We start from the raw sequence: 24,007 nt of genomic DNA, 5'->3' as shown, positions 1-24,007 counted from the left end.
CGTCTTTGAAAAAGTTTCGTCTGATGGGGACGGCCAGGGCTCAGGAATAGTTGTGCAAAACCTCACTTGCTCTCTGCATCACTCACTGCTGTGGTTTCACACGTTATCGGCTGCCTCTGAGTCCTGACACTCAGGATTCGGGGAAAGTATTAAGTAATGACTTCTCATGTCGTTTTGTTTCTCATATGAAGACTTCCTCCAAACATAACTCTTCAGTTCAGAGGAAACTCTGAAGAGCCTTGGAAAATGTCGGTGATTGCCATCTGGTCAATGGATGGGACAAGGACTTTGGGGAACAGGCACTGGTGCTCGCCATGGCCCCAAACCCTATACAGCAGCACAGCTGTGGCCCTCAGTGCCATGGGGTGTCCTTGGAGATGTCCACCACAAAACATCTTCTTGCTGGTGAAGGTGGCAAACTCTCCATGGCAGACAGTGCCTGGGAGCTTGGTGTTAGCTCAGACCCCTGCCAGGGGGCCAGGGCTGGCATTTCTAAAATTAACACCAAATTTAAGATAGAAAAGAAGGAAAGGACTGGTTGGCAGTGTCCTCAGGCTGTGTGTGTGTGTGTGGGGGGTGTGCTACAGACCCATCCCAAAGCTCCTCTTGGTGCAGGGAGGTGGCAGCCCCAGCAAGTCAAGGGAACGAATGGCCCCAGAGCACCATCAGGGCATCAGCCTCAGGCTGCCCTTTGCCTGGTCACTGAATTGCTGCCAACAAAGACCCTGGCGCTGTCACACATTTGTGATTTGGGTGCTATATTTAGGCACATGGTAACCTGCCAAGGTCACAAGCTGACTGAGTTGCAGAGATGTTTGTGCTTTGTTACCAGAGCTTGCATTTGCAGCTAAGAGCACCCTAACCACACAGGACAGGATGCGAGAGATTGGGTAGATAGAAAAAGCGAATGCTGGACCTCATCCTGCCGTGCTGAGCAACCCCACAGTGCTGAGTGCCATCCTCTGCTGTGGCTGCCAGGCAAGCAGCACCCTGCTCAGTGCCCTTCTGCTGCTGGCAGGATCCGGCCCTTTATTTGCTGCATGCACATCTGATAAGACCGTTGCCTTCAGGCTGTTACTTTCAAAACAACTTTGCATGATGGTTTGATCGCTGCCTTTAAACCAGCGCCCCAGCCCCCGTGCAGGCAGCCTGGCAGCCCAGCTTCATCCTCTTTGCTCAAGCATGGAGCAAAGGAGGCCTGTCCCTTCTTGAAAGCAGGACCCCTCTGCATTTACCATGAAGTTTTGTATGGGTCCTGCATGGCTGCATAGTGTCAGATGCCTGAATAGCTGCAAACATGGGCAGGGGATGCTCAGGGGCGGGAACACACCTCTGCTGCTGGGCCAAGGGACATGGGGAGGGCACCTGAAGTTGCATGGAGGTGGTGCTGGGATGTCAGTGGCTGTCAGGAGTGGCAGTATCGTCAGTAGCCATTTTTATGCCCAGAAAATAAATATAATATGTGTAAATGGGAGTATGATCTGAGGATCCTTGTGCCCATGGATTCAGGGTAAGAACCTCACTGTGGTGTTGGGAAAATGGCTCAAAACTTGTCTCTCCAAACTGGTGGCCAAGCACTGAGACCCAAAGTCCTGCTGGCTGTCCATCAAGGAGCACGACACCCACATTGAGGTCCCAGTGCCTGAAGAGATGTCCCTTTCCCCAGGAGCATCCATCTTACTTGGGCAGACTTCACCTACAGGGAGCATGAGGGAAGGCCAGGAGCCAGCACAACCCACCTGCCTCAGCCACACAATTGTCCTTCTCATGAAGAAAACAGAGAGCAGAAAGCCCTTCCTCTCCTTTTGAGAAACAGCTGGCTTCCCAAGTGCTTCCTAACCCCTGGCAGCTTGCACCACCATTCAGCAGTGCTGCCCATGGATTCGCAGTCTTCATTGCTCTGAGACTGACTAGTCATGAAGCTTTCATCCACAACAGGAAAAAAACACCGGGGCAGAGTCAGGAGTGTTTCGAAGGCAAATATGAATATACGGAATAAGAATCGATATCTGCTTCTGGTAGGATGGTAGGAAAAAGCATGGAAGTGAACCAGAGAAGAAAGTCTAAGTAACCTTTTTTTTTGTTGTGGGAGATGGTAGTGAACAAACGTACCCACTACGAAGGTTTTTTTCCAGGAAGTGTAGGTTGCTGCAACCTGTATCCCTTGAGCAGCGGGTGCTCACACAACAGTTCTCATGCTACTTGCAAGCAGATCATTTGAAGGCGCCCCAGCGACGTGCCCGGAGGATGAATGAAGTCTACGGCTCTGCTGCACCCCGATCCATGAGCAGCACCTCTCCCAGCACCATGAAAATGTTCATGTGCTTCCTCGCTGTATTTATGGTAGTACAGACGATCGGGACTGTACTCTTCTGTTTGTATCTTCACATGAAGATGGATAAGGTAAGTGTAAAATAAGGGTGTCTCTGACGGATTGCTAACACAATTTGCCTTCGGTGTGGACAGCCCTGATCGCTCTCAGGATGAATATGGTGCAAGATGATGATGGCCACTGGACTGATGCAGCAGTGGTGTTTATACACCCATGTTCTTATTTCTGCTTTAATTTGCAACTAAGTGAAGATGTACACAGAGGAAGAGACCTGTTCCCTTCATTAACAAAGAGAGAACGGGTCAATAAAGAGGAGCTGCTAAGAGCAAACCTGGCAGACAGTGGCCAGTCTGGGAGAGGAGAGGGGGCATAAACACGAAGGACTGTTTCAGGCTTTTTGGGTTACCTGGTGGTCTTTCTGATGCCATGGCACCGGGCAGCACTGGGGCGCTCATGAAGAGGAGGAGGGAGTCCAGAAATTAATTTTTATTCTGCGTTTGCATGTATTAATTTTACCAGTATCGCACTTTAGATACTGTCTTTCTGCTTTGGGAAGGAAACAGTGGATCTTAATATTTTGTCTTTATTTTTATGAAAGGGACACAATATCCATAATCCTGTCCCACATGTGGGACAATACATTCCAAAAATTTAAAAAATTGAAAAGCTGTTTTTGAGATTGCTATAACTGCAGCTGCACTGCATGATGCTTAAAATCACCGATCTAAAACATTTCATTCCCAAAGCAGAAAACACATAGACTACCAGTTACAGAAAACCCATCTCCTCAGCAGATGCAAAGATAAGATACATATTAGTGGGTTTTAAATGTGTTGTCTTGATCCAAATTGAGATACAAGGTGGGTAACTGCTGATCTTCAAGGGCGGACAGCAAATCTGAACGGGGTGGCTTGGAGCAGAGGGTGGAAGAGGGACTTTGTTGCATTGAGGGCTGCAGCCTGGGGGCTGGGGGTCCCTGCTGGAGCCAAGTGTGGCAGCTCCAGGCTGTGACATCTGCCCCACTGCAGCAGAGCAGATGGGGGGCAGTCATAAGGGGCAGGAGAGTTACAGCTCTCTGTAGTGCTTGTGGCAGGTTTGAAACCTGACCCAACATTGCCAGAAGTCAGTATGGACTTCTCTTTGTTGCCTAGCCAAATATTATTTTTTCCGAAAACAGGTGTCATTCCAAAAATCAATCTTTTTATATATGTATATATATAATTATATAAATATAATTATATTATATCATATAATTATAACTATATTATATTATAATTGCATATATAATATATAATTATATATGGCGTATATTATATATATATAATTACATATACAATTATATATATATCATTCTTTTTCAGCTTTCTGAAATTTTTAATCCTTTTTTTTTTTTTTTTAAATAAATCTCAAACTCCTAGCAGAATTCAGCCACATTTCACAAGCTGTGTTGACCTTTTGGCAGCTTGTTTAACCTATAAGCTACCCAAAACCAAGGAGCTGCCGCTGGTGGGCTAGGCAGGCTTCCCAGCAGCCTGCCCAACCTGCTCACTGGCATTTCTGTGCCACTATCATAAGTGCAGTCCGATGCAGATTTGCCAGCCACCTTTTGTAAAAAGTAGAGTGGAAAATATAAATTAATTATTGACGCAGGTCCAGGAGGCTCAGAGCAGCTCTCCTCTCACCCAGAGCTGCAAGCCAGCGGGTCGGTGCAGCTCCAGGTGGATGTGTGTGCACATGCCGTGCCGGCAGCTCATGGAAGTCTGCCCCTCTCCTCCCGAAGCTGAGCAACTGCCACTGAGCTTCCCAGGCTGCAATTTCTTGTGGGAAGGGATAGATACCGCCTGGCTGCGCTCCTGCTTTTCCCAGTAACAGCCCGTTGACCCTCTCTTCTTTCCCCCGCTGGCAGATGGAAGAGGCGTTGAGCTTAAATGAAGACTACATCTTCCTGAGGAAAGTACAGAAATGCCAAACAGCAGAAGGTCAGAAGTCGACATTATTGGACTGTGAAAAAATTTTAAAAAGCTTCAAGGACCTCCAGTGCAAGGTAGATTGATGTTGAGTGGATACAAACCATGCTGAAGGTGCAGGGAGGATCCCTGACACACACACATCACCCAAAGGTTTTTTGAAAACCAGGGGGGGTCCTTAACATTGGGGCTGCAGAGCATGTGGCCTTTTTTATTCTTTTCTTTTTTAACACAATATTTTTAGACTGTATTGACATTACTGAAAAATCTCATCCATTTTTTCTCAAAGCGGGCTTGAGCAGAGCGCGCCCAACTGTGGCATGCCCAAGGTGGGGTGGGATGGAGCTACCACCTCTATGCTCCATCGTGGCCTGAAAAATATTGATTTTCTGCTGTCTGGCACCTTGTTGCATCCTGCACCTGGTAGGCATGAGGATACTCATGGCCACTTGATGGTGGGAGCAGCTTTATGTTCTCTTTGCCTTGACATTGATGACAGTGCAGGGCTTGGGCCAGGCAGCACAGCTCCTGCAAGGAGGAGGAAGACGTTGTGCAAATGCCTCCCCATGGCTCAGGGACACCACCTCCTGCCAGTCCAGAGACTTCTCTCATTTGGGTGCAGAAGAGCCACCTTGCACAACATTTTAATTGCACAGCATTTTAGGCACATAAAACCTAAGAACAAAAGCCTTGCAACCCCTCCCCCCCTCCACTGCAAAAAAGCAGGGCAGACCATGGCCACACACAATCCTGGGGGGCTTGGTAGGTCAGGAGCCTTCTGCCGAGATCTGGCAGGGCTGTTGGTGCCAAACAGCACCAACCCCAAAAGAAAGCATCTTTTACACAGAGGCTTTACCAATGTTTGATATGTACATCTTAAAATATTATATTTTAGAAATGTAAGGATATGTGTTTCAAATGTATATTTTTGCTGTTGTTTCAGGATGGGGCAGCCAGCAAGGAGGGGCCAAAGTTTGAAATGCAAAGAGGTGAGTGTCCTGGTGCTGCTGGAGGGCTGGGAGATGAGCGGCTGCAGGGGACAGGGTCAGGTCCTTTGGTGCCCGTGGTGGGGTCAGCTGGGCGTAGCAGGGCGTCCCCATGGGGTAGGACTGCACGACGCTAAGCTGACAGAGACTGGGTGCCAGGCACGGCTATCTCACCAGTCAGCTGCACTGCACAAAGTCAATGAAAATGAACCCAAAATTAAAACTGCGGCCTTTTCTCCTTGCAGGCCATGAGCACCCCCACTCGAAGAGCAGGAATGAGACATCTGTGGCAGGTAAGGAGCGGACACATCCAGGTCCTGTCATTGCCTCACTCAGGGGCTGCTTTGGAGACCGTGTCTCTGAGCTGGATTTGGCCTCTGGGGGAACCCCAAGGCTGGGAGGTGCTGTGGTCCTGGTGGAGAGCCGTGCTGCAGGGGGAGAGAGGGTGCTCGGCCTTCAATAACATTGACCTTTCCCAATTTCAGCTGAGAAGAGGCAGCCGATTGCAGCCCACATGGCAGGACAGAAGAGCAACAAGGCGGTGCCAGGTAAGGCAGACCCCTCGGTGCCACCCGGCAGGGCTGGGTATGGTGGTGGGTATCCAACAGGGATGGGGACACTGCACCTCCAGCACAGGAACATGTCCCATGGCACAGCAAGCCTCCCACCTGCAGGAGTAAGGCTTTCCGAGGTGAATAAGAGTTTGCAAGGTCAGCCTCTCAATCTGGGAAGGATTTCTCAACCTGAGCATGTTTGATTTAATTCTGGAGTAACTGCCAGTAATCAGCAACTGCTCTTTCCATCTCTGACGCAGCAATTCACCCAGAGCTCAGTCTACCTGTGGAAAGCTCTGTGTTAGATAAGATCAAAGAAGCGAGATGCTTGCTGCATTTTAAAACTCCCCGCTCGAGCACTTGTTGCGATTACAAAGCAGGCTGACGCTGCGCTGCGCTCAGCGGGCTGCCAGGAGCTGGTTCTGCAGCTCGGTGGTGGGGAGCAGGGGTGTCCCCATGGGCTGCACAGGCACAGGCCACAGGCTGCATGGGGTTCCCCTTGGAGCAGGGTTTGGAGCTGGTTTGCTCACCCTCACCGCTCACATGATGGTCTCTGTAGGAAGAAGGTGCAGAACCCTTCCCAGAGCCATAGCCCGGCTCAATACCCATGGCCATGCTTTCCTGGTTTCTTTCCCTCAGCTCTCTGTGCTGGCTCCAGTCAGAATTAATGTCCATGAGCTGCTCCAAGGATACCAGTAGTGCCCCAAAAGTTATGGCAGCAGCAGGTCTGTGAGGTGGACAGAGCTCTGGGAGGTAGGAGCAGCATGTACCATGCAAACCCTTGGAGCTCTGCACCCTGCCAGGGATCCAGTGCACCAAAACTGAGGGACGGTCATTTTTGTCCTTCCCTGGAGAAGTCTTATCTTCTCCAGGAGCTAGTGGAGGCCAAGTGGAGAAAGGACTTTGGAAGAAATGCAGTTTTTCCAGCTTGGAAAAACTGTGTGGCTTGGGATGGGTGCCTCTGAATATAGGAACTGAAGGGTGTTCTGGAAGTGCTCAGAGCATTTGGAGGCTGGGCCACCAAAAGCCATGGAGATCCTCCATCCCAAGTATTTCCATTTGGCTAGACAAAGAAAGCAAAGTGCTCCTCCACTCACATCATCAACACAAGGCTTGTGGAAGGCCAGCAACCAGAAACAGGGGTTAAGCATGCCCCAGCCTCAGAGACAGGGACCCATGTCCCATGGGCTGGAGAAGGTGTCCTGAGATGGACAGCACCTCCCTGCCTGCCCCACAGGGGATGGAGGCTGTGATGCCCAATGTCCCTGGGGCTATCCCCTAAAAATCAGCCTCCCAAGCTGGATCTGTCCCAGCTCAACAGCCATGCTTTCTCCTCACAGTGCTGGAGTGGAAGACGACGAGCTACGCCCCAATGAACAGCTTGATATCCTACCACGAAGGGAAGCTGAAGGTGGAGAAGGCAGGGCTCTACTACATCTATGCACAAGTCAGCTTCTGCACCAAGGCAGCGGCTTCGGCACCGTTTACCCTCTATATTTATTTGTACCTCCCCATGGAAGAGGACCGGCTCTTGCTGAAGGGACTCAACACGCACAGCACCTCCACGGCTGTCTGTGACTTCCAGTCCATCCGGGAGGGAGGCGTCTTTGAGCTCCGGGAGGGCGACATGATCTTTGTCAACGTGACAGACTCAACGATAGTGAACTACGGCCATGGCAGCACCTACTTTGGCATCTTCAAGCTGTAGGAGGGGGCCACCCCAAGCCGCCCCCCCCTCCCCAGGAGGCCCAGCCCAACTTTGTTGAGCCAAGTGGCTCTCCCTGTTTCCCGTATTTATGTTCCTCTGCCTCTTTATTGCCCTTGTTTGTTAATTTGTATATTTTGTTATTTATTAATGAGGGCCAAGGGGCCCTATGAACAGAAATGGAACAAAGTTTGAAGCTGTCGTTGTCTGCACTTTGCTGTTTTCTTTCATTCCTGACCATTTGGGAGGTGCTGGGGCTGTGCACCACTGTGCCCCGCTGGTGGCTCAGTTGTACCACATAAGCTTTATTTAGCAGGCTCTACCAGCAACCTTTCTTTCCTAACACCATAGGATGGCTCAGGGTACTCCCTCCATGCTAGGTTCATGCTTATCTCCTGTACCAATCTGCTTACAAAACATCAACGGAAAAAACATTAAAAGGCTTAGGAACGTCTCCTCTAAAGGAATCAATCAGCCATGCACTGTCCTTACGTGGTGGCTGCTGGTGATGCATCGTTGCCACCCTAACTGCCTGTGTTATCTTGAGAACTCCCTTTTTTTTTCCACCCATAGCTATCTACAGAGCTCAACAAGCCTTCTTGCTCAGAGTGGCATTGTCTCGGCCAGGTTTGCCCTGGGCAAAATTCGCCCCACTTGGCCAAGAGGGGTTATTGGTGGCCAAGGGGTGGCTGCTGATTTCAGCCCAGAGCTCCGGTAAGGCTCTGGTGGTGAGCTGAATGTGCTCGTGAGGCTGTCCTCCTCCCAGGCTGAGGGCCCTCTGCCTGTGGATTATTTCAGACTCTGTGGAAGGGGCATTGGCCACCATGGTCAGATTTGGACCAGCATTCTTCCCTGAGACATGTCTTCCCCTGGGAGGAGGACCAGGAAAGCACAGGGGTGGCAGGAACAGCTTCTTCCCAAGTCCTCCAAGAAGCATGTGTAGAGCATCTCCTGGCTGTCCTCATGAGGACGGATGTGTCCACGGTGGCACATTGTCTGGTGCTCCAGGAGAGCAGGACAATGCAGACGGGCAGGACATGCCCTCAGGCAGGGGCACCCAGGTGACACAGCTCACCAGGGCATCCCCTCACCCTCTTCCTCCAGCTTGGCACACAGGGAGGGTGAGCTGAGCCACAGAAGGACACAAGGCTGCTGGTACAGTGATTTTAGGTATCCAGGTCATGCTTATCTGAGCACAAAGACTGGCAGTACTCTTACAAGTCAGCAGGTCTGCAAGTGGAAGAGATTTCAGATTTGAGCACTCGTTAGGGTTTGCTTGGCTTGAGGCTGCGGACCTGCTCCTACTGCGGTGCTCAACTGCAGGCAGTGCCAGGACAGACGGGGCAGTCGTTGCACCACGTTGCCAGTGGTGGGTGCCTGCTGCTGTCCCCTCCCAAAGGCAGGAGAGGATTGCTCGGAGGCTGCCCGCCTGGTATCACTGTAATTTAATTTGCAGTTGGGTAGCTGTTCTTCAAAGCTGCATAACTTTGCCAGAGAACGGACTGTTCTTGTCCAGTGCTATGTATAAAAGTGTTTATTTAACTAGAGCTAAAACTGCCTGGTATTTGTGGACAGAAAAGGGAGACTAACACAAAGTGCATGGGAAACTGTGTAGCGTGATGAGGTGAATGTGGCCATGGTTGTTTTGCAGTTTATTTCAACATTTCGGGTCCCCCTGTCTGAGCACATCCAAAGCACCACACAGGCTGCATAGCTTGGTACCCCACAACATGTGCTAGTGTAGGGTTTTGCACACCATCATGCTACAGCTAACACCAGTGATGAATTAGGACATCTGTGGCTGGGCACTTTGCTTTGGAAGTCACTGCCCCTTCTCACCTGGGGCTGAGGCTTGCTTGGGGCATGCTGAGGCTTCCTGGGGCCCTGCTCGGGGTTTGGGGACCACGAGTGCAGCAGGACAGTGCAGGGGCACAGTGGGGATGGCCAGTCCCAAACACGTCCTGCAGCAGCCTCTGTACCCTTCTTGGGGCATGGTGGGGATTTGGGGCTGGGCAGCACTGGATGCATTTTGGCCAGGCTGGGCTGGAGCAGGGGGCAGGAGGGCAGTGATGAGGCATGAGGTACAGCTGTAGGGGCTCATTTAGGGGGATTTACAGCACCTGGCTAGAAGAGAAGATTCCCACACTCACCTAAGCCCTGCAGGGCTGTCTGCTTTGGATGCTGCATCAGGTCAGATACTTCACCTACCATATACGGGGTGGCAGGGACTACTGGTCAGCTCCTGCAGTGGCACAGGTTCGACTGCATCCCTGCTGCTGCCAAAACCCAGGCAGCTCCTGCAGGATGGGCTGGTGGGGGGTGGCAGGGACAGCATGGGGTTGGGGATGTGCATGGCCACTGTGGGGATAGGGTCTTGAATACTTCATGAGGGAACAAAAAGCTATCGAAGCTGTGCGCTCTGAGAAAGGAGAAAAAGTAGGATGGGTGCGAGTGGGTGGGGAGGGAAGTGCTTGCTCTCAGGCGCAGGAAACCTTCAGGAGCAGAAACGCTGTTGGGCTGAAAAACCACTAAATGAAATTGTGCAACAACAGCTGCTGCCTCCACTGCAAGTGGGGCTCCTTGCCTCGTGCCACTGTCTTTCCTGGGGCTTTTGTTTCTTGCCTCTGTTTCTTCGCTTGCCAAAAATAGCCTGTGGGATGCAGATGAGAGGTAATGCGTGGGAGGGGAGGAGATGTGTGTGCTGCCATCCAGCTGTGCATTTCAGACCGTGGCCTTCTCCTGAGCGGCTTTGTTCTCCTCCCCGGTGCCGTGGCGGACAGTTTTCCTCTCCCCGTGGAAAGTATGAAGGTCGTCAATACATTGATTTTTCCCTCACTGTGGGGCCTCTCAGTCACTTCTTGGGCTGTGGAATTTATAGTTTGTGAGCTGATTTTTCTTTGTTCTGAGTGAAGTGAAAAGGGGTTGAGGGGGAGGTGAATACACTGGGCACATTGGCAGGACCGGCACAGAGGGACATCGATGAGCCGTGGCACAACAGCATGGTCATCTGCTGGGGATGGTGCTCGCGTGGCTTTGCAAGTGTTGATCCCACTGGGAAATGTATTGGGTTTTAGGTTTGTGTAAGAAATGAGGCTTTTGGTTTTGTTTGTTTTCCTCAAACAAAAGTCATGATACCAGTTTCCAAGTGGGGTCCCCCCAGCTTGTGCCACCAAGCCGAGGGCTGCATGGCGGTGATGTGGCTGCTGATCTGACGAGCCTGCCCTAGCATCCCTTCCTGAATCATTTGGGCTGGAAAAGACCTCTATTGTCAAGTCCAACTACTAGCCTAGCAAATGATCTTTTCCTGTCCCTAGAAAGACCAGCCCTGCTCACCTGCTTCCCCTTGTGTTGCGGTTGCTGACCCCACACTGGGTGGCGAGATGCAGTAGGATGCAGCAGGCGGTGTTCTGAGCACCACGCAGCCCCGTGGGCGATAGGAGCCTTCACTTCCCACATCCTTTTGGCTCAGGCTCAGGGGCTTTGTGGCAGTGCCATGTGCCAGGGAGGCTACTGTGAATTGGCACCTCCGGGGTTTCCCCGGCCACACCAGCGGTTTGGGCTGCACAGATGAAACTGGTTTTTGGTGTTTTCTTTCCTGGTCTGATTTCACACTGATGGTGGTTTGATGCCAAACCCTGCTGCTTGGAGGATGCTGGTGCTGCCTCCATTATATTGCTTGTGCAAAGGGGACATTTGGGACCTGGCATAACAGAAGGGGACAAGGCCTGGATTTGGCTTCATGTTGGCACAAGAGGGGAAATGTTCCTTCCAAAAGGTTCGGGGTTACCTGGGTCTGAATGTGGTCCTGTTCTGGCTCCACAGTAACTCCCTGAAGCACCAATTAGGCTCAAATGTGCTCCCTTTCAGACCTCAGTGTTTTCCACCCACGGTCAGTGTGCCTTGCTTGTTTTTCTGCTTTCCTGCTCTGACTGATGTGCTTGGAGAGGAAGAGCAGGGCTGGGCACTCCTCCATGCTGAGAACAGCCATCCTCAGCCATTCTCCTGTGCCGCTGGTCTGCTGGCTCTGAGCAGCAGCCGCGGTCAAGCCCCAGACTCGCTTCAGGCACAGGTTGAGAATGTGGCATCCTCACCAAAGAGTTAAAAATACCAGCATGCAGGAGGTCTTGTCCAAGTGGTAGACCAAAGGAAATCCTGTCACCACACCTAATCCCCAGAAGTAAAAAAAAAAAAAAGTCTCAGGCAGGAAATGACTTATCTACAGCAACCAACTAGTGCAATGGAGAAGAACAATTTCTCCATAAAGCATCCCTGTTAGCAGAGTCCGTGTGGGACTTGAGGGATGGAAGTGCATCACCCTGCCCCAGGACCACCTCCCTCCCTGCTGTGGGACCGTGCAATGGTGGGAGTGACAGTCCAACTGCCAGCGTGACCATTCACACAAGCACCCCCCGGTGCCCAGTAGACCGGGGGTGAGTGGGTGATGAAGCTGTGGCGTTTTGATATCTTTTCTCAAATCAGGAATGCCCAGAGCAAGTGTTGGCTTTGCTTTCATTCTAATGTTTGCTGAGCGCTCAGTGAGGTTTTCGTATGTACCCTCTTGCTTCCCCGGGTGCAGCCCCAGAGAGAGGTGAGACAGACGCAAAGGAAGCAGCACTGAGGGCTAAGAAGCAATTTTTATCCTTCTTTATTTGTTGAAAATGTCAATTAAAAAACTGTTCAAAATAAAAACATGTTAGAAAAGTTGAACTTGCATAAGTAGTTACAGTAAATAAACCTACATGACAAAGATAAACTGGAAGGCAGCTGACACAACATCCATCTAAAGACGGACTCACTGGAACCTATTTACAAAGCACTGTAAACAAAGTAAATATGGAAACATTGCTGTCCATCTGGCATGGCTTCTTTTCCTTTTTATTTTCTTTTCTTTTTTTTGGCTTCTAGCTCTTGACAAGTGCCTGATCCAAAATGTCCCAGTGTGCCCTGCATCACATTACATCTTAGAAACATGCATATGTACACAGCATGGGTTTTAACTGAACTGTGGGCAGCAGGGAAACATTTCTACCTTCCCGTGGGAGCACAAATGGCCCTTGGTTGACTTCCTCGCACTGACTGCACATTGCTAGCCTTGTTTCCAGCCCACCCTCGAGCAGGCAGCTGGCCTGGATGATGCTGGGGCATCTGGGCACGGCATCCCAGAACAGCACTTCAGCCATGCTAACTTGTGCAGCAAAGGTCTTTATCCTAGAAAATGATTATCCAGCACAGCAGAACTCAATTGTTGACCCAATCTTTCAACTGTGTACCCAGGCAAGGATGCAGAGAGCTGCTGTCCAACTAGGATGCCCTGGAGATGGCAAATGTAGCCAGGGAAAAAATTAAAAAGCCCGTTTTGTCCTAGAAACAGCTTAAAGAGGGCTTCTTTTTACATTCCTTGTGATGATTCAGAGTCTAGTTCTCCCCAAACACCATTTGCTATGTTCTGGCTGAATTTTAATTGCAATGAGGGAGTTGTTATTATTGCCTCTATTATATCCTTCATGAACAATGTAACGGTATGACTAAGGAGCTGCAGTGTATCTGCACGCCCTGGGACCATGCTGCCCTGTGATATACATAAGACTTATTATTAACTTTAACAGAAGGTTACTTGTATAATGCTGCTAAGGAAGGAAAACATCAGTTACAAACTAGGATGTAACACCAAATAAGATGAAGATAGCCGATACATATGCATGTTGTCTGTGTGCTGTGTTCGAGGAGCTGTGCATGGATCGGGAAGGTACTGCACGTCCTTGCCCCAGGAGCATTACAGCTCTTGTCAAAGCCTAAATATAAATACCTTTCCTATACCAAAAGTTCCTTTTTCCTACAGCAAAGCCCCTTTGGGGCAATGGGGGAGAAGTGACTGTTGGCTGCACGTTCCTAGCCTTTGGGAAGGAGAGCCTAACGTGGGCAGAAGGGAGCAGGGGACAAGCATATTCGGGTGTTGTTTTTGCTGTCAAGCAGTGTTTGCATTTCATACAGAGAAAAGCATGTCCTGCAAGGGGAAGCACAGCAAAACTATAAATTCATACAATACCTGGACACTCAAAGTGAAAAGAAGGCAGGGTGTAGGAGTTTCAGGTCATGCTTAACAAAAGGGGCTGGGGACAGAACAGCAGTTACCCGTTGTGCTAATCACGAGCTGTTAGGAGGCAGTACTGTGCAACATACCTTCCCGTGCGCTCTGACAGGTGCTCCACATCTGACTTCCCCAAGGAGTTAAAATGTCTTCATGTTAATTGCACATTTTAATCAGTATCAAGGCCACACGGGAACCACAGTATTGCTGGGCTCTAGTTCGCTACAGTCAACTAATGGGGGAAAAAAGAAGGTGGATGGGAAAAGCTTCCCCAGTTGTGATTATCTGAAAAAAAGGAGCAAGGTGCTTTTTGGTTTCTGCTCAATGCCAACTCAGTAATGTTTTCATTCAATAAATAGGTACCGGTGCTTTTGAAAAGAATGAAAGCATTAAAAAGTGCTTAAGCTTCCTCTAGGAAACTGCTGCCATACCCTTTGTGAGCGGCAATCGCTAGCAGAGATTGTGTTTGCTCCCAGTAGTAGGTACGATGAGGTATTAGTTGCTGCAGATGAATTGTGAATCACGGACCGCTTGCTGACTGTTTTAGTTGTGATCGATTGTTTCTGTTTGCTTTATTTCCTTATTGGATGGAAGAAAAACTATTTTTTTTCTCTCTGACATTTTTTTGGTAACAAAATCCCCCAAACCAACAAAATAAGGAGCAAGAAGAGGCAAAGGATCCAGTTCTGCTTCCCAAAAAACACCTGAGGTCACACACCACTGCCAGCAGCTTCTCCCCAAATTCAGGCAATCAGAGACGACTTGCGCCCCGTGTCCTCCCTGGCACACTCATCTGTCTGCTTCAGCAGCCTTCTGACCAGCTTCTCCAAGTCCTTCCTGGATTTGAGCTCTTCCTCCAAACACTGTTTCATCCTTTTGTTCTCCTACAAGGTGAAAAATAAAGGAACAAAGATGCAGTTAATGCTCATGCACTTGATGCAATGAAGTACTTCTGTGCACCTGGCTGTATGTGGCTCAGAGGCAAGATACCAGGGACATTTGGCAGGTCAATGCTCATTTGAGAGGATGAACACTCATTACATGTGGTCTGAGCTGTTCAAGCAGACCCTCACCACCTTACGGACACGCAAAGAAGTTCCAGGACTAAGCAGGCAGAAGCATCCTCCTGGAAACCTAATTCCAAGCCTGGATGGAGGACCCTGTCACGGCACCATCCAGCTGCACGCACAGAGCAGCTTCAGGATGGGACCAGCAATCGGTGAGACTTTTCCTGGGCATGGACCAGTCGACTCACAGCACAAACAAAACCACTCCAATTACCTGCTTCAGTTCCTTGACTTCATCTTTCAGTGCATAAACTGTGTCAACAAGGCTCCTGCAAAAAAAATAAATACGCAAAAACTCAAAAACCAAACTAAAACAGAACGAGCTGAAGTGCAGTAAAACAGCAACAACGTGGGAGCTTTTGTGACTGAAGCACTTATGGGGAAGGTGCTCCCAGCTCCCTTTTCTCCACTGCCAATTGCAGGCATTGGGCTGCCACTGGCACTGTTACCTATGAAGTCACTCTGGAAACAGAGCCCAGGAGCATTTATGGACTACCAGCCAAAAATTCAGGGCTCTTTTCTCAACACTGAAGGAAAAAAAAAAAAAAAAAAGCAAACCAAGCAACCTTGTTCTGCTCTCTTTAAGTTAACAACAAAGGTCTGTGGCTTTGGCTTCCTTGTTTATGCTACTGCAAAAAAAAAAAAAAAAAAAAGTTTTAAAATTGAAGTGCCTGCGTATCTTTTGTTAAATGGCCCTGATTCCTTGAGGCTGTGCTGGAGAGAAAAAAAAAAAAAAAAGGAATGCACTGCCTGGGTTAGAAAAGGAGGGGACCAACCTAATAACCCAGATGCTGAAGCATTAAGCGCTATGGAGCAGACTGGGAGCACTCACAGGCAGCATCACACAGCCTCACGAGGGGTAGCAGCAGCCTGCTATGTCTGTAGCTTAAAAAAAAAAAACAAACAACAAAAAAACACTTGTTTGGTTCTGTCCTCCCTGACCCAGTTCAGCACATCCGGAGAAGCTCTGGGACGCAATAAATGCTCTCAAGACCCAGGCACAGGCTCCCAGGAGGCTGCAGCCATGTCAGAGCAGCTGGGAATGTGACTCTGTTCTCGAAAAGGGACAAAATAGCAACTGGAATAGCCCGGCATTTCTGGCACAGCCAGGATAAGGCTCCTGACCACTTCTGTGGGCGGAGGACGGAGAGGGCACTGGTTTTTAACCATCCTTCCAAAAAGTGCCAGGGGAATCTGCAGCCTTGCTTACTTTTCCTCTGTGACAGTCTGGCCATTGCTTCTTGTTTCCTCGATGATGATTTTCTCTTCCTCAGGAAGAAGGACTTGGGGGATGGAGTCTTTACGGGAGCCTGTGTGCAAGAATTACTCATCAGGAAGAAAAAGGGAGACTTTCCCTGGCGCCCACGCCGTGCCGGAGGCAGCACAGCAAATGCAGCCGTCACTCGCCCTGGGAGCGGGAGGCTCGGCAGGGTTAAATGCGGGCTGGGGTGTGCGGCTGAGCCAGAGCCAGGCCACGAAGGGAAAGTTTCCAAGAGCGCTCAGGGCACCTAAAGCTACATCATTATTTATAAATTAAATCACTCAGTTCAGGTCAAGAGCTCTCAGAAGAAATATGGTCTCCCTTCTATAAATATGCCATTATTTGATAGTTCAGTGATTTAATTTGACATCTTACCAGCAATGATAAATAGTTATATTTCCAGAGTTTAAGATGTTAGATAGGTTCTTATGAAGTAGCTTGTTCTTAACATGCAGCTGATTGAGAGATAATATTCATGCTTCCTTTCTAAAGCTATATGCAACCTGAGATTACTATCAGATTTTCAGTGCTGACAGCCACAGGCACTGACTAGGTTCATTTAATTCCTAACAAGTGCTGCAAGTGCTGGTGAAGTAGCTGTGTCTCATCTACCCTCCTACCTCCTCATTCTCTGTGTTTAGAAGAAAAACAATGGCAACTAAACCACTAGGTAGATGAAGCTCCCTTATCTTGAAGATTGAACACCACACAGTTTCCTAGCATGAGTCTCATTGCTGTCTGATGCAACCATCTGTTTTTTTCCCAGACAGGTTATCAGTGTTACAGGCAGAATGAACATTAAATAATCTGTTTGTGCCCACCTGAACTGAGAGCTTGCTGGAAGCCTGCCCCGGTACAGTATGCCTCGATCACCTTCAAGATCTGAGCATCTTCTTCCAATGCAGCAGTACCTGTAAAACATTGCAGACAACAGCTGCCACAAAAAGCCAGGTGCTCTGGATTCTTCTCTCCCAGCCTTCCTGTTCAGGGACTTCAGAGCAAGAGAGCATTGTTTCCTTGACTGACAGTCTTGGGGACTTTCCCTAATCCCTTTTTGAATTCCCTTACATTTTCTGGCCTTTGCAACATCCTGTGACATCAAGCACTATGACTAAATGGTATGAAAAAGCCCTTCTAGGGCTCACCTTAGCAAAATTTGGGGGATGATGCCTGACTTTGGGTGCCAGCAGCACAGGGAGATGGGCAGGCAGAACAGCCTTCCTGGGAGGGCTTCCCAGAGGAGGACAGTGCCCTGGGGATGGCTGGTACAGCCACAACACAATAGGACTCTGAAAGGTGAAGTCTTCATTCCTAACCCTAGTTCAGTGCTAACTTCAAATAACCTCAGGGTCATACTGCAGCAGCGTACCACTGGCCTTTCACCCCTCCCTCTCCCGAGGAATACCCCAGACTGGCTTCAGGTAGCAGTCAGGACATCTTTCTTTGCAGGTGAACATCTCTGCAAGAACAGGGGATCTGTAAGTGCCTGGGAAAGGCTGCATGTGCAGGAGCCTCCCATGCTCAGCAGCACGTAGGCTTGCTCACGTGCCACATTCAGCGCCATAAGAAAGGTTGCTCTCAAAGCCCCGTGGAGATTACTGAGCACAAAGAAACCACAGAAAAGAAGAGAAAAATTCAACACTTACTTTTCCTAATAACAAACTCTTCATCTGATGCTTTTCTCTCAGTTTTCCTTTTTGGAAGAAACTTCTTCATGGTTTTTGGACTTTTGCTGGAGTCCTATAGAGAAACAGACTCTTGTACTTGACCAGAACTAAAGGCAGCTCAAACAATGGAGCAGCTGAGGTTGAATGTGGCTATCTGTGTTATGCACAACACATTAGAGAACTACAAAGCAGACAATGGCAAAGCTGGAGGACATTATGCTTTTTGCCTTTCCCATGCACTAGTCCTTTAGCCACTGCTCCCTCTAACAGCGGTGGGAATTGCACCTGCAGGTCCAGGGCAGGACACACTCCTTTAGCAAATATCCCTCAGCTAATATCCTTTGGCCAAAGAATTCCAACATATTCACAGCACTTTGGGTCTGTTTATCAACTTCGTGGTCTTTGTTAGAAAACCTTAAATACTGTTTATTTCCTTGACTCAATTTGATTTCTAATTAAAAAGAAGTGGGCAAATGACATCTTTTCTCAATGTATACAATTTGTTTGAGAGTATACATACCCCCCAACATACACGGAAAACAAACAAATACACACAAAGTTAGTGTTTGCTTTGACTCCACAAGTAAGAAACACAAGCTTTTAGCTTTTATCTCCTTCACTGAGTTACAAGTCATGCTGATTTGGAGAGAATTAGTATATTAATAGGTTACATGCAATACAAACTTTAAGGAATGACAAGTGGCAGGAGAGGCATGCGAGGAAGTTTAGTACCACAATCCTAAATCCTTCATGAAAGATCTCTCAAAATACATTTACCAGTCACCACTGACTCTCATGTTAACTTACTGATACAGCCAGGCAAAATTAGAGTCATGCAAGCACAAGAAGCATGAACAGCAATAAGCAGTCTTTGCCACGATAAGCCAAAGAGATGTATCTACCCTTACCTTTAAGATATAAGACATCCTCTACAATGAATATGCAAAGAAAGAGAAGATGAGTGTGAGAGACTGATGATTTTACTGACCAAGTCCATTAAATCAACATTTCTAAACCACATTTAAATGTTAGTGTTGTGATTAATTTGGCACACCCTCTGTACTGGTTTTGCTATCAACATGCAAAGAACGGTGTTATGCAAAACTGAAAAAGTTACATGTGAAACGCATGGTAAGTGGGCATTAATGCACTCTGAACACGTCAAAATAGAGAACATGCCTCCTGTGTTAGTAGTAGACTTCTGTACCTATTGGTTGCTTAAGAGAAAAGTGCTTAAAATAGGCTAGCACCTACATAGCTGGTGCCAGTGCTGCAGCCACCCAGCACGCCTGGCTCCGTCGAGCCCCGGGGAGGAAGGGATGTGCTGCTCTGCCCAATCTGGTGACAATCCTCCAGGACCTTGTCTTCTCAAAGGGGACCCGCCTGGAGGGCACCTGCCATGCTCACTGGAAACCTGATAGTATCAGGCATCAGTGCAGTAGGATTTCCCTCCACACCTTGCAAATGGTCCCATCCGAGGGATGCCCGGCACAGGGAGCCTCACTGCTCTCCTGCCAGTCTGGCCAACAAAAGCTAGAAATCCCGATGTTAAAAACCCCTTCACCTAATGCAAAGCAGGCCGCTTAAAAATAGAAAAGGAAAAAAAAAAAGTGGAAATCATCTGTAAATCTTTTTCGCTTTGCTAACCTGAATCCGGACACACTGCTTTACCCACAGCACCTGCTCTGTCATTTCAAATGATTACTGGAAACAGAACAGGAAAAATGACCCAATTTCAATGGAAATAACAACAGTGCTGTGCGGTATGTGAGCAGGTTCTGGGGTTTCCTGAACACAACTAGGTATGAGGAAATGCACAAGACTATGCCATCCCATCCTACGTTACTAGTAGCCAATTAAAGTAACACTGGATGTCTGAAAATCTCTAATCTTTTAAACCAAACTCCCCTACTCCCTTCCCTGCAAATACCATTTGATATTTGTATTCATTCATTATCTTTTTGTTATAGAAAGGTGATGTGCTGAGCTGTTAGCATAGTTCACTTTGTGCCCTACTTTAATTTTGGGCCAACAACTGAACTTATTTCGTGTTTGTCGTCACAAGCTTGTGTCCATGGGCTGCATGCCCACGCCCAATGCAAGGACACGGATTTTTTCTATCTGGGGACTTAGAACCCTCTGCAGTGCCTTTACCTGAAGGCTCATTAGAGTTGGGAGGGATGCCTGTGTCCACGTTTTTGGTCCTTCCACGCCCTGCATGCTGCCATCCAGCTTGCAGCCCCATCCTGCCCCTGGAGCTCCCTGCCAGCACAGCCTCTCTTGAAAAACCTCTCGGCTCCTTTCTATGCAGATGGTTTAACTTCTGCTGTGTGCAGCCGAGAATAACTGAGAATTTGCAGAGAGCTGTGGTATTAATGATATCACTCAATTTGTGGTTTTGCCCTGCATTATAAATAAATACCATCCTTGCACTTTCACACAGAAAAATTTCTCCTCTAATTAAAGCCTTTCCTTATATTTTAATGCACCATGCAAGCACAAGACTGTTTAGTCTACATCAGGGATTTGGAACATGCAAAGATTAAGAGTGGTTTCCAGCCTGCTTGTTTGGTTTTGGAACAATTTAATTCCCAAAGTGAAACGCACTGCTTAATGAATTTTAAGAAGTAAACCTAACAAAACGCTGTGAAGCTACCTAGAATCTGCCTGGAGCAGAGGACCCACAGCCCCGCCGGCTGCTGGGCATTCCAGTCCTTGGATGCTGAGGGACTGAGCCAGACACGAGCTCCATCCCTGTCCCTGTTCCTGCTGGGAGCCTGGGCAGTGACGCTCCCAGGCTGCTGTACCAAGAAAGGCTGGTGACTCAGAACCGGAGTGCTCATTCAGTAAAAGGAACGTTACAGAGTTACTGGTGAGTAATCCCAAAAGTTTACCGCAAGGTAGGGAAGGACAGCACTGCAGTTGCAACAGGGGGTGAGAATGGGAGCTGGGGTTTATTTTGGGTTTCCCCACACCACCTCCTGCCTCCCAGGCTGGGGGTTGCTGCGGGGGAAGCGACGCCCCAGCTGCTGCATCCCCGCAAGTTACGGGTATGCAAAGCACTGGGGTTGAGCACCCCACAAAAACATAGGTGGGAATCATACAGAATACCAACAGGCCTTTCCCTCCTCCTCTTGGTGCAGCATGGCTGGGGGCTCGATCCTGAGCGCTGCTGTGACACAGCTCTGGCCAAACCCAGAGGAGGAGACTGGTGACATCCGGCAGGCGGGGTAAGGACGCTGCAAGCTACAGCAACAAAATCCCCTGCACCTGTCCCAAGAGCGCTGGCTACAGCAAACACCAGGGACAGGGCTGACTCTGCAAACACGTGCTCATGCTTTGCTTGCAGCTCAAAGCCAGCTGCAGCGACAAGCATCCATCACTGGTTTGCACGGCTGGGCATAGCTTTACACAGTATTTTTTCTCAGCATCCCTATTAACTGAAGGAGCAGCAAACCTGTGCCTTCGCGATGGGTAAGAAACCTGGGCACAAGCGCTAGGGATTGCCATGAAATCAGGGTCCTCTGCACGCACGCAGGATTACCTCCTTGTAACTCAGTGCCGCTGATGGTCTGAGTGGAGGAGCAGGACGGAGGCAGCTCAAGCTCCAAGGCTTGAGGATTTTGGGGGGTTCCAGAGGGCCACGGATCTGTCCGGTTGAGCTAAATGTCTGAGAAAATAGATGAGAAGCAGTGAAGATTGTTAGCCACCAAACAAAGTAGTCAAGCAGAGGGGGATGGACAAAGGTTCACCATGAATGCCTTTTAGATACCTGAGTTGCAACAAAATTAGGGCAGGATATATGAACAATGGTACAAGCACTGCATGGTTATAAACAAAACTGCAGGATGTGAAAAGTTTTATAGCTGTATTACCTCAATATCACAGCACGCTGCTGAAAAAGAGAGATCAGCCAGGGCTGAGAAACAACAGGCAGCAAACAGGCTGGGAGGCAGCACGCTTACCGAATGAGCGCTCCAGGACTGCGTTTTGGATACGGTGTTGCATGTCCCTTTGGTCAGCCTTTGCAAGTGGTCAAGCCATTCGTGCAAGTCCTGGCTGGTGCTGCAGGACACGGTGATCCGCTCTGTCATGTTCCCTGCAGCAGAGGGTCAAACAACCATCTTTAGCAAGTGGTAGAGATACAGGAAGAAACACAAGAGGAGCTCAGCTCAGCAGGGCAGCAAGTGGCTCCTCTGTTTGCAAAGTTCAGTGGCCAGAGACCACGAAGATGTGGCTGCCTGTCCTGCTCTGGGCTGCCAGTGCTAGGGAGCCTTGGAGCAGCACAGAGAAGCCAAGGGAACCAGCACTGGGAGGAGATAGCCTCAACCAGGAGGGACATGCCCAGAACTCAGACAATGCATGGTAAAAGAGCAAAAAGTACAGCATAGTGGTTGTGAGGAGGAGGAGGACTGGTATCACTGGTGACAGCTGCTGTTCAGACTGGTAGGATGGCCCCAGGCAGGGGCCACACTCACCTCCAATTTCAAACATGTGCTCGTTCCCTTCGGCATCTTCCAGCTTTGTCAGCGTCATTCCTGTTAAAGGCAGCTTTCCCTAGGAGAATTGAGGAGGAGTCAATGTCTGCATCTACTTCCCATGTTGTTCTGCTCCTTTCTGCTGACTCTTTGGGAACTGCCATTAAAAACTGATTAGCGAAGGCCTCAGACTGCAGGAAGAGTATCCTTTAATGTATGGATCTAGATTTCCCTGCACAATTAGGTCAACCCCCTGAGAAGAGGCTCCCATGACAACTGAGTCATCCCCAGCTCATCTGCCACCCTTTCTATTCATGAGGTGCAAACCCTTTTTACAAAGAAGTCAGGACTATCAACTTCCCCTCTTTTTTTCTGAAAGCCTTCCCTTTCCCTCTGTTTTGCATGGCGCGCTGCCCGTTCACCTTACTCCCACTGGTGGGTAAAATCTAAAGACCCAGCCAAATCCTTCCCAAATCTTCACCGTCTGTCTCACCACCTTCTCATATGACACATCAGCAGCGGAGTGTCCTTTTCCTGGAGGGCATAGATTGTTTCAGGCAACTGGAGAGAAGCCAAGCTCGAAAGAGCCTGATGGCAGCCGTTCAGAATAGTAAGACACCTGAAGCGCATCGTTTGGGGTGCCTCACACACAGGAGATTTGGGCTTGTTTATAGTGGGCTTTGTAATAGTGAGATATTGTACGGAGACAGCACAACACTGACAACCAGCTGGCTGTCTGGGGCAAAACCCCACAGCTGGCTCACAACACTTGACACACACACTGAATTCTTGAGAAGAGCACGAAGGATAGGGATTGGTGTGTTTGATTTTTATATTTTTTCTAATTTCAAAGTATTCACACTTAGCAAAAGGCTGCCTGACCAGTTGGCAGGACAAAGCTACTTGCAGTAAGTGTCCTGGCATGCATGGCAAAACCAAGCCTTGGTTCCCAGCCCATTTACATAAAACAGAGATTTACGGAAGGAGGGGATTTGAATTGGATCAGAGATATCTGATTTCCTTTTTCACACCTAAGGCCTTGCAATTTCAAATTAAGCATGCCTACCTGATAGATGAACCCACTCATCCGTGGGCTTGCAGACAGCATGAGCAAAACATTGGAAAACAACAAGAAATACCGCTCTTCTTTCTCCTGCGGGGGTAAGAATTTAGGTTAGTCCAGTTGGCAGTGTACCATGAGTACTTTCCTGCAGCAAAAGGTACCCACTGCAGCTGGAACCACAGCCTTAGAGAGACCAAACTCAAACCAATTATTTTGGCTTTTATTTCTTTACAGCATCTTATTTCTGTACCAGCTTTTCCAAGGGAGCATACATGCATTTTTGTCTGCACCCTGCTAGTCCTAAAGATGTTACTAATTTGTCCCCAGCAGTTCACATCCCAAACAAAACTCGGGGACTAGACTCTGCAGGGTTTTGTTTTACAGGTCTTCCCTTCCCAGGAAAAACTTTTTATAGCAAGCAAGTAATTCATCTATAGTGGGCACTTTCACAGACAGCAAACACCAAACATGCGGCATACATGGGTCTAACACTATTGGCAAGCATCTGCACAGGTGTGATACTTCGGGACCAGCGATGGGTTTGGCAGGGATCCCTCCAGTTCCCTGCTAAACACAGCTCTGGAGTGGAACATCATTACAGCCATCATGCTGCGCACAGGACGTGGCAAAACGATGATGCTAATGCACACTTGAAAGTCACTCTCATTTCTCAGAGTAAGTCACAGGGGGAAAGGCGGGGAATTAGTGTACTGTATGACACTAAGACACTTCTTTTGCTGGAAAAGTGTGTCACTGAAGGGCTGAAGCTAAGCAACCAGGTCTTGATACCTGACTCTAACAGACGTGCACAGTTCCAGTTGTGCAGTGTTTGTCCAGGT

The 24,007-nt window shown here is 48.8% G+C and overlaps 2 protein-coding genes and 1 long non-coding RNA gene across 5 annotated transcripts in view; 2 read left to right on the top strand and 1 right to left on the bottom strand.

Moving 5' to 3' along the window:
* Nucleotides 1-2,162: 2,162 nt before the first annotated feature.
* Nucleotides 2,163-7,756, top strand: CD40LG (CD40 ligand). The gene is made up of 6 exons (XM_084534265.1): nucleotides 2,163-2,403; nucleotides 4,239-4,376; nucleotides 5,243-5,288; nucleotides 5,531-5,578; nucleotides 5,771-5,833; nucleotides 7,180-7,756. Exons 1-6 carry the CDS (start codon nucleotides 2,248-2,250, stop codon nucleotides 7,545-7,547), a joined length of 819 nt encoding a protein of 272 aa, XP_084390391.1. The 5' UTR covers nucleotides 2,163-2,247; the 3' UTR covers nucleotides 7,548-7,756.
* A 1,912-nt stretch (nucleotides 7,757-9,668) lies between these two features.
* Nucleotides 9,669-15,524, top strand: LOC311443793. Its single transcript, XR_014697500.1, has 2 exons — nucleotides 9,669-9,734; nucleotides 14,292-15,524. It is a non-coding gene; the product is annotated as an uncharacterized lncRNA (long non-coding RNA).
* Nucleotides 12,167-24,007, bottom strand: part of ARHGEF6 (Rac/Cdc42 guanine nucleotide exchange factor 6) — a 38,149-nt gene continuing 26,308 nt past the window's right edge. Inside the window, exons 13-22 of one of the 3 annotated variants that reach the window (XM_084534254.1) lie at nucleotides 23,172-23,258; nucleotides 22,106-22,184; nucleotides 21,593-21,726; nucleotides 21,172-21,297; nucleotides 18,536-18,556; nucleotides 17,607-17,700; nucleotides 16,782-16,871; nucleotides 15,910-16,009; nucleotides 14,914-14,968; nucleotides 12,167-14,516 (exon numbers count right to left, since the gene is read on the bottom strand). In XM_084534254.1, the coding sequence (XP_084390380.1) occupies nucleotides 14,376-14,516; nucleotides 14,914-14,968; nucleotides 15,910-16,009; nucleotides 16,782-16,871; nucleotides 17,607-17,700; nucleotides 18,536-18,556; nucleotides 21,172-21,297; nucleotides 21,593-21,726; nucleotides 22,106-22,184; nucleotides 23,172-23,258 (927 nt within the window). In that variant the 3' untranslated portion in view covers nucleotides 12,167-14,375. The remainder of the gene's footprint in view (nucleotides 14,517-14,913; nucleotides 14,969-15,909; nucleotides 16,010-16,781; nucleotides 16,872-17,606; nucleotides 17,701-18,535; nucleotides 18,557-21,171; nucleotides 21,298-21,592; nucleotides 21,727-22,105; nucleotides 22,185-23,171; nucleotides 23,259-24,007) is intronic. The other 2 variants (XM_084534256.1, XM_084534255.1) reach the window with 2 other exon arrangements.

The sequence above is a fragment of the Aythya ferina genome (assembly GCF_964211825.1).
Source record: "Aythya ferina genome assembly, chromosome: 13".
Lineage (NCBI taxonomy): Eukaryota > Metazoa > Chordata > Aves > Anseriformes > Anatidae > Aythya > Aythya ferina.
This window is presented reverse-complemented; position numbering and strand designations above follow the sequence as displayed.

What these genes read in the sequence shown, in the direction of transcription:
- CD40LG (XM_084534265.1), top strand. Translation starts at nt 2,248, where the DNA reads ATGAATGAAGTCTACGGCTCTGCTGCACCCCGATCCATGAGCAGCACC. An exon ending in TCAAGGACCTCCAGTGCAAG is followed by an intron (nt 4,377 to 5,242) that starts GTAGATTGATGT and finishes CTGTTGTTTCAG; the next exon opens with GATGGGGCAGCCAGCAAGGA. An exon ending in GAGCAACAAGGCGGTGCCAG is followed by an intron (nt 5,834 to 7,179) that starts GTAAGGCAGACC and finishes TTCTCCTCACAG; the next exon opens with TGCTGGAGTGGAAGACGACG.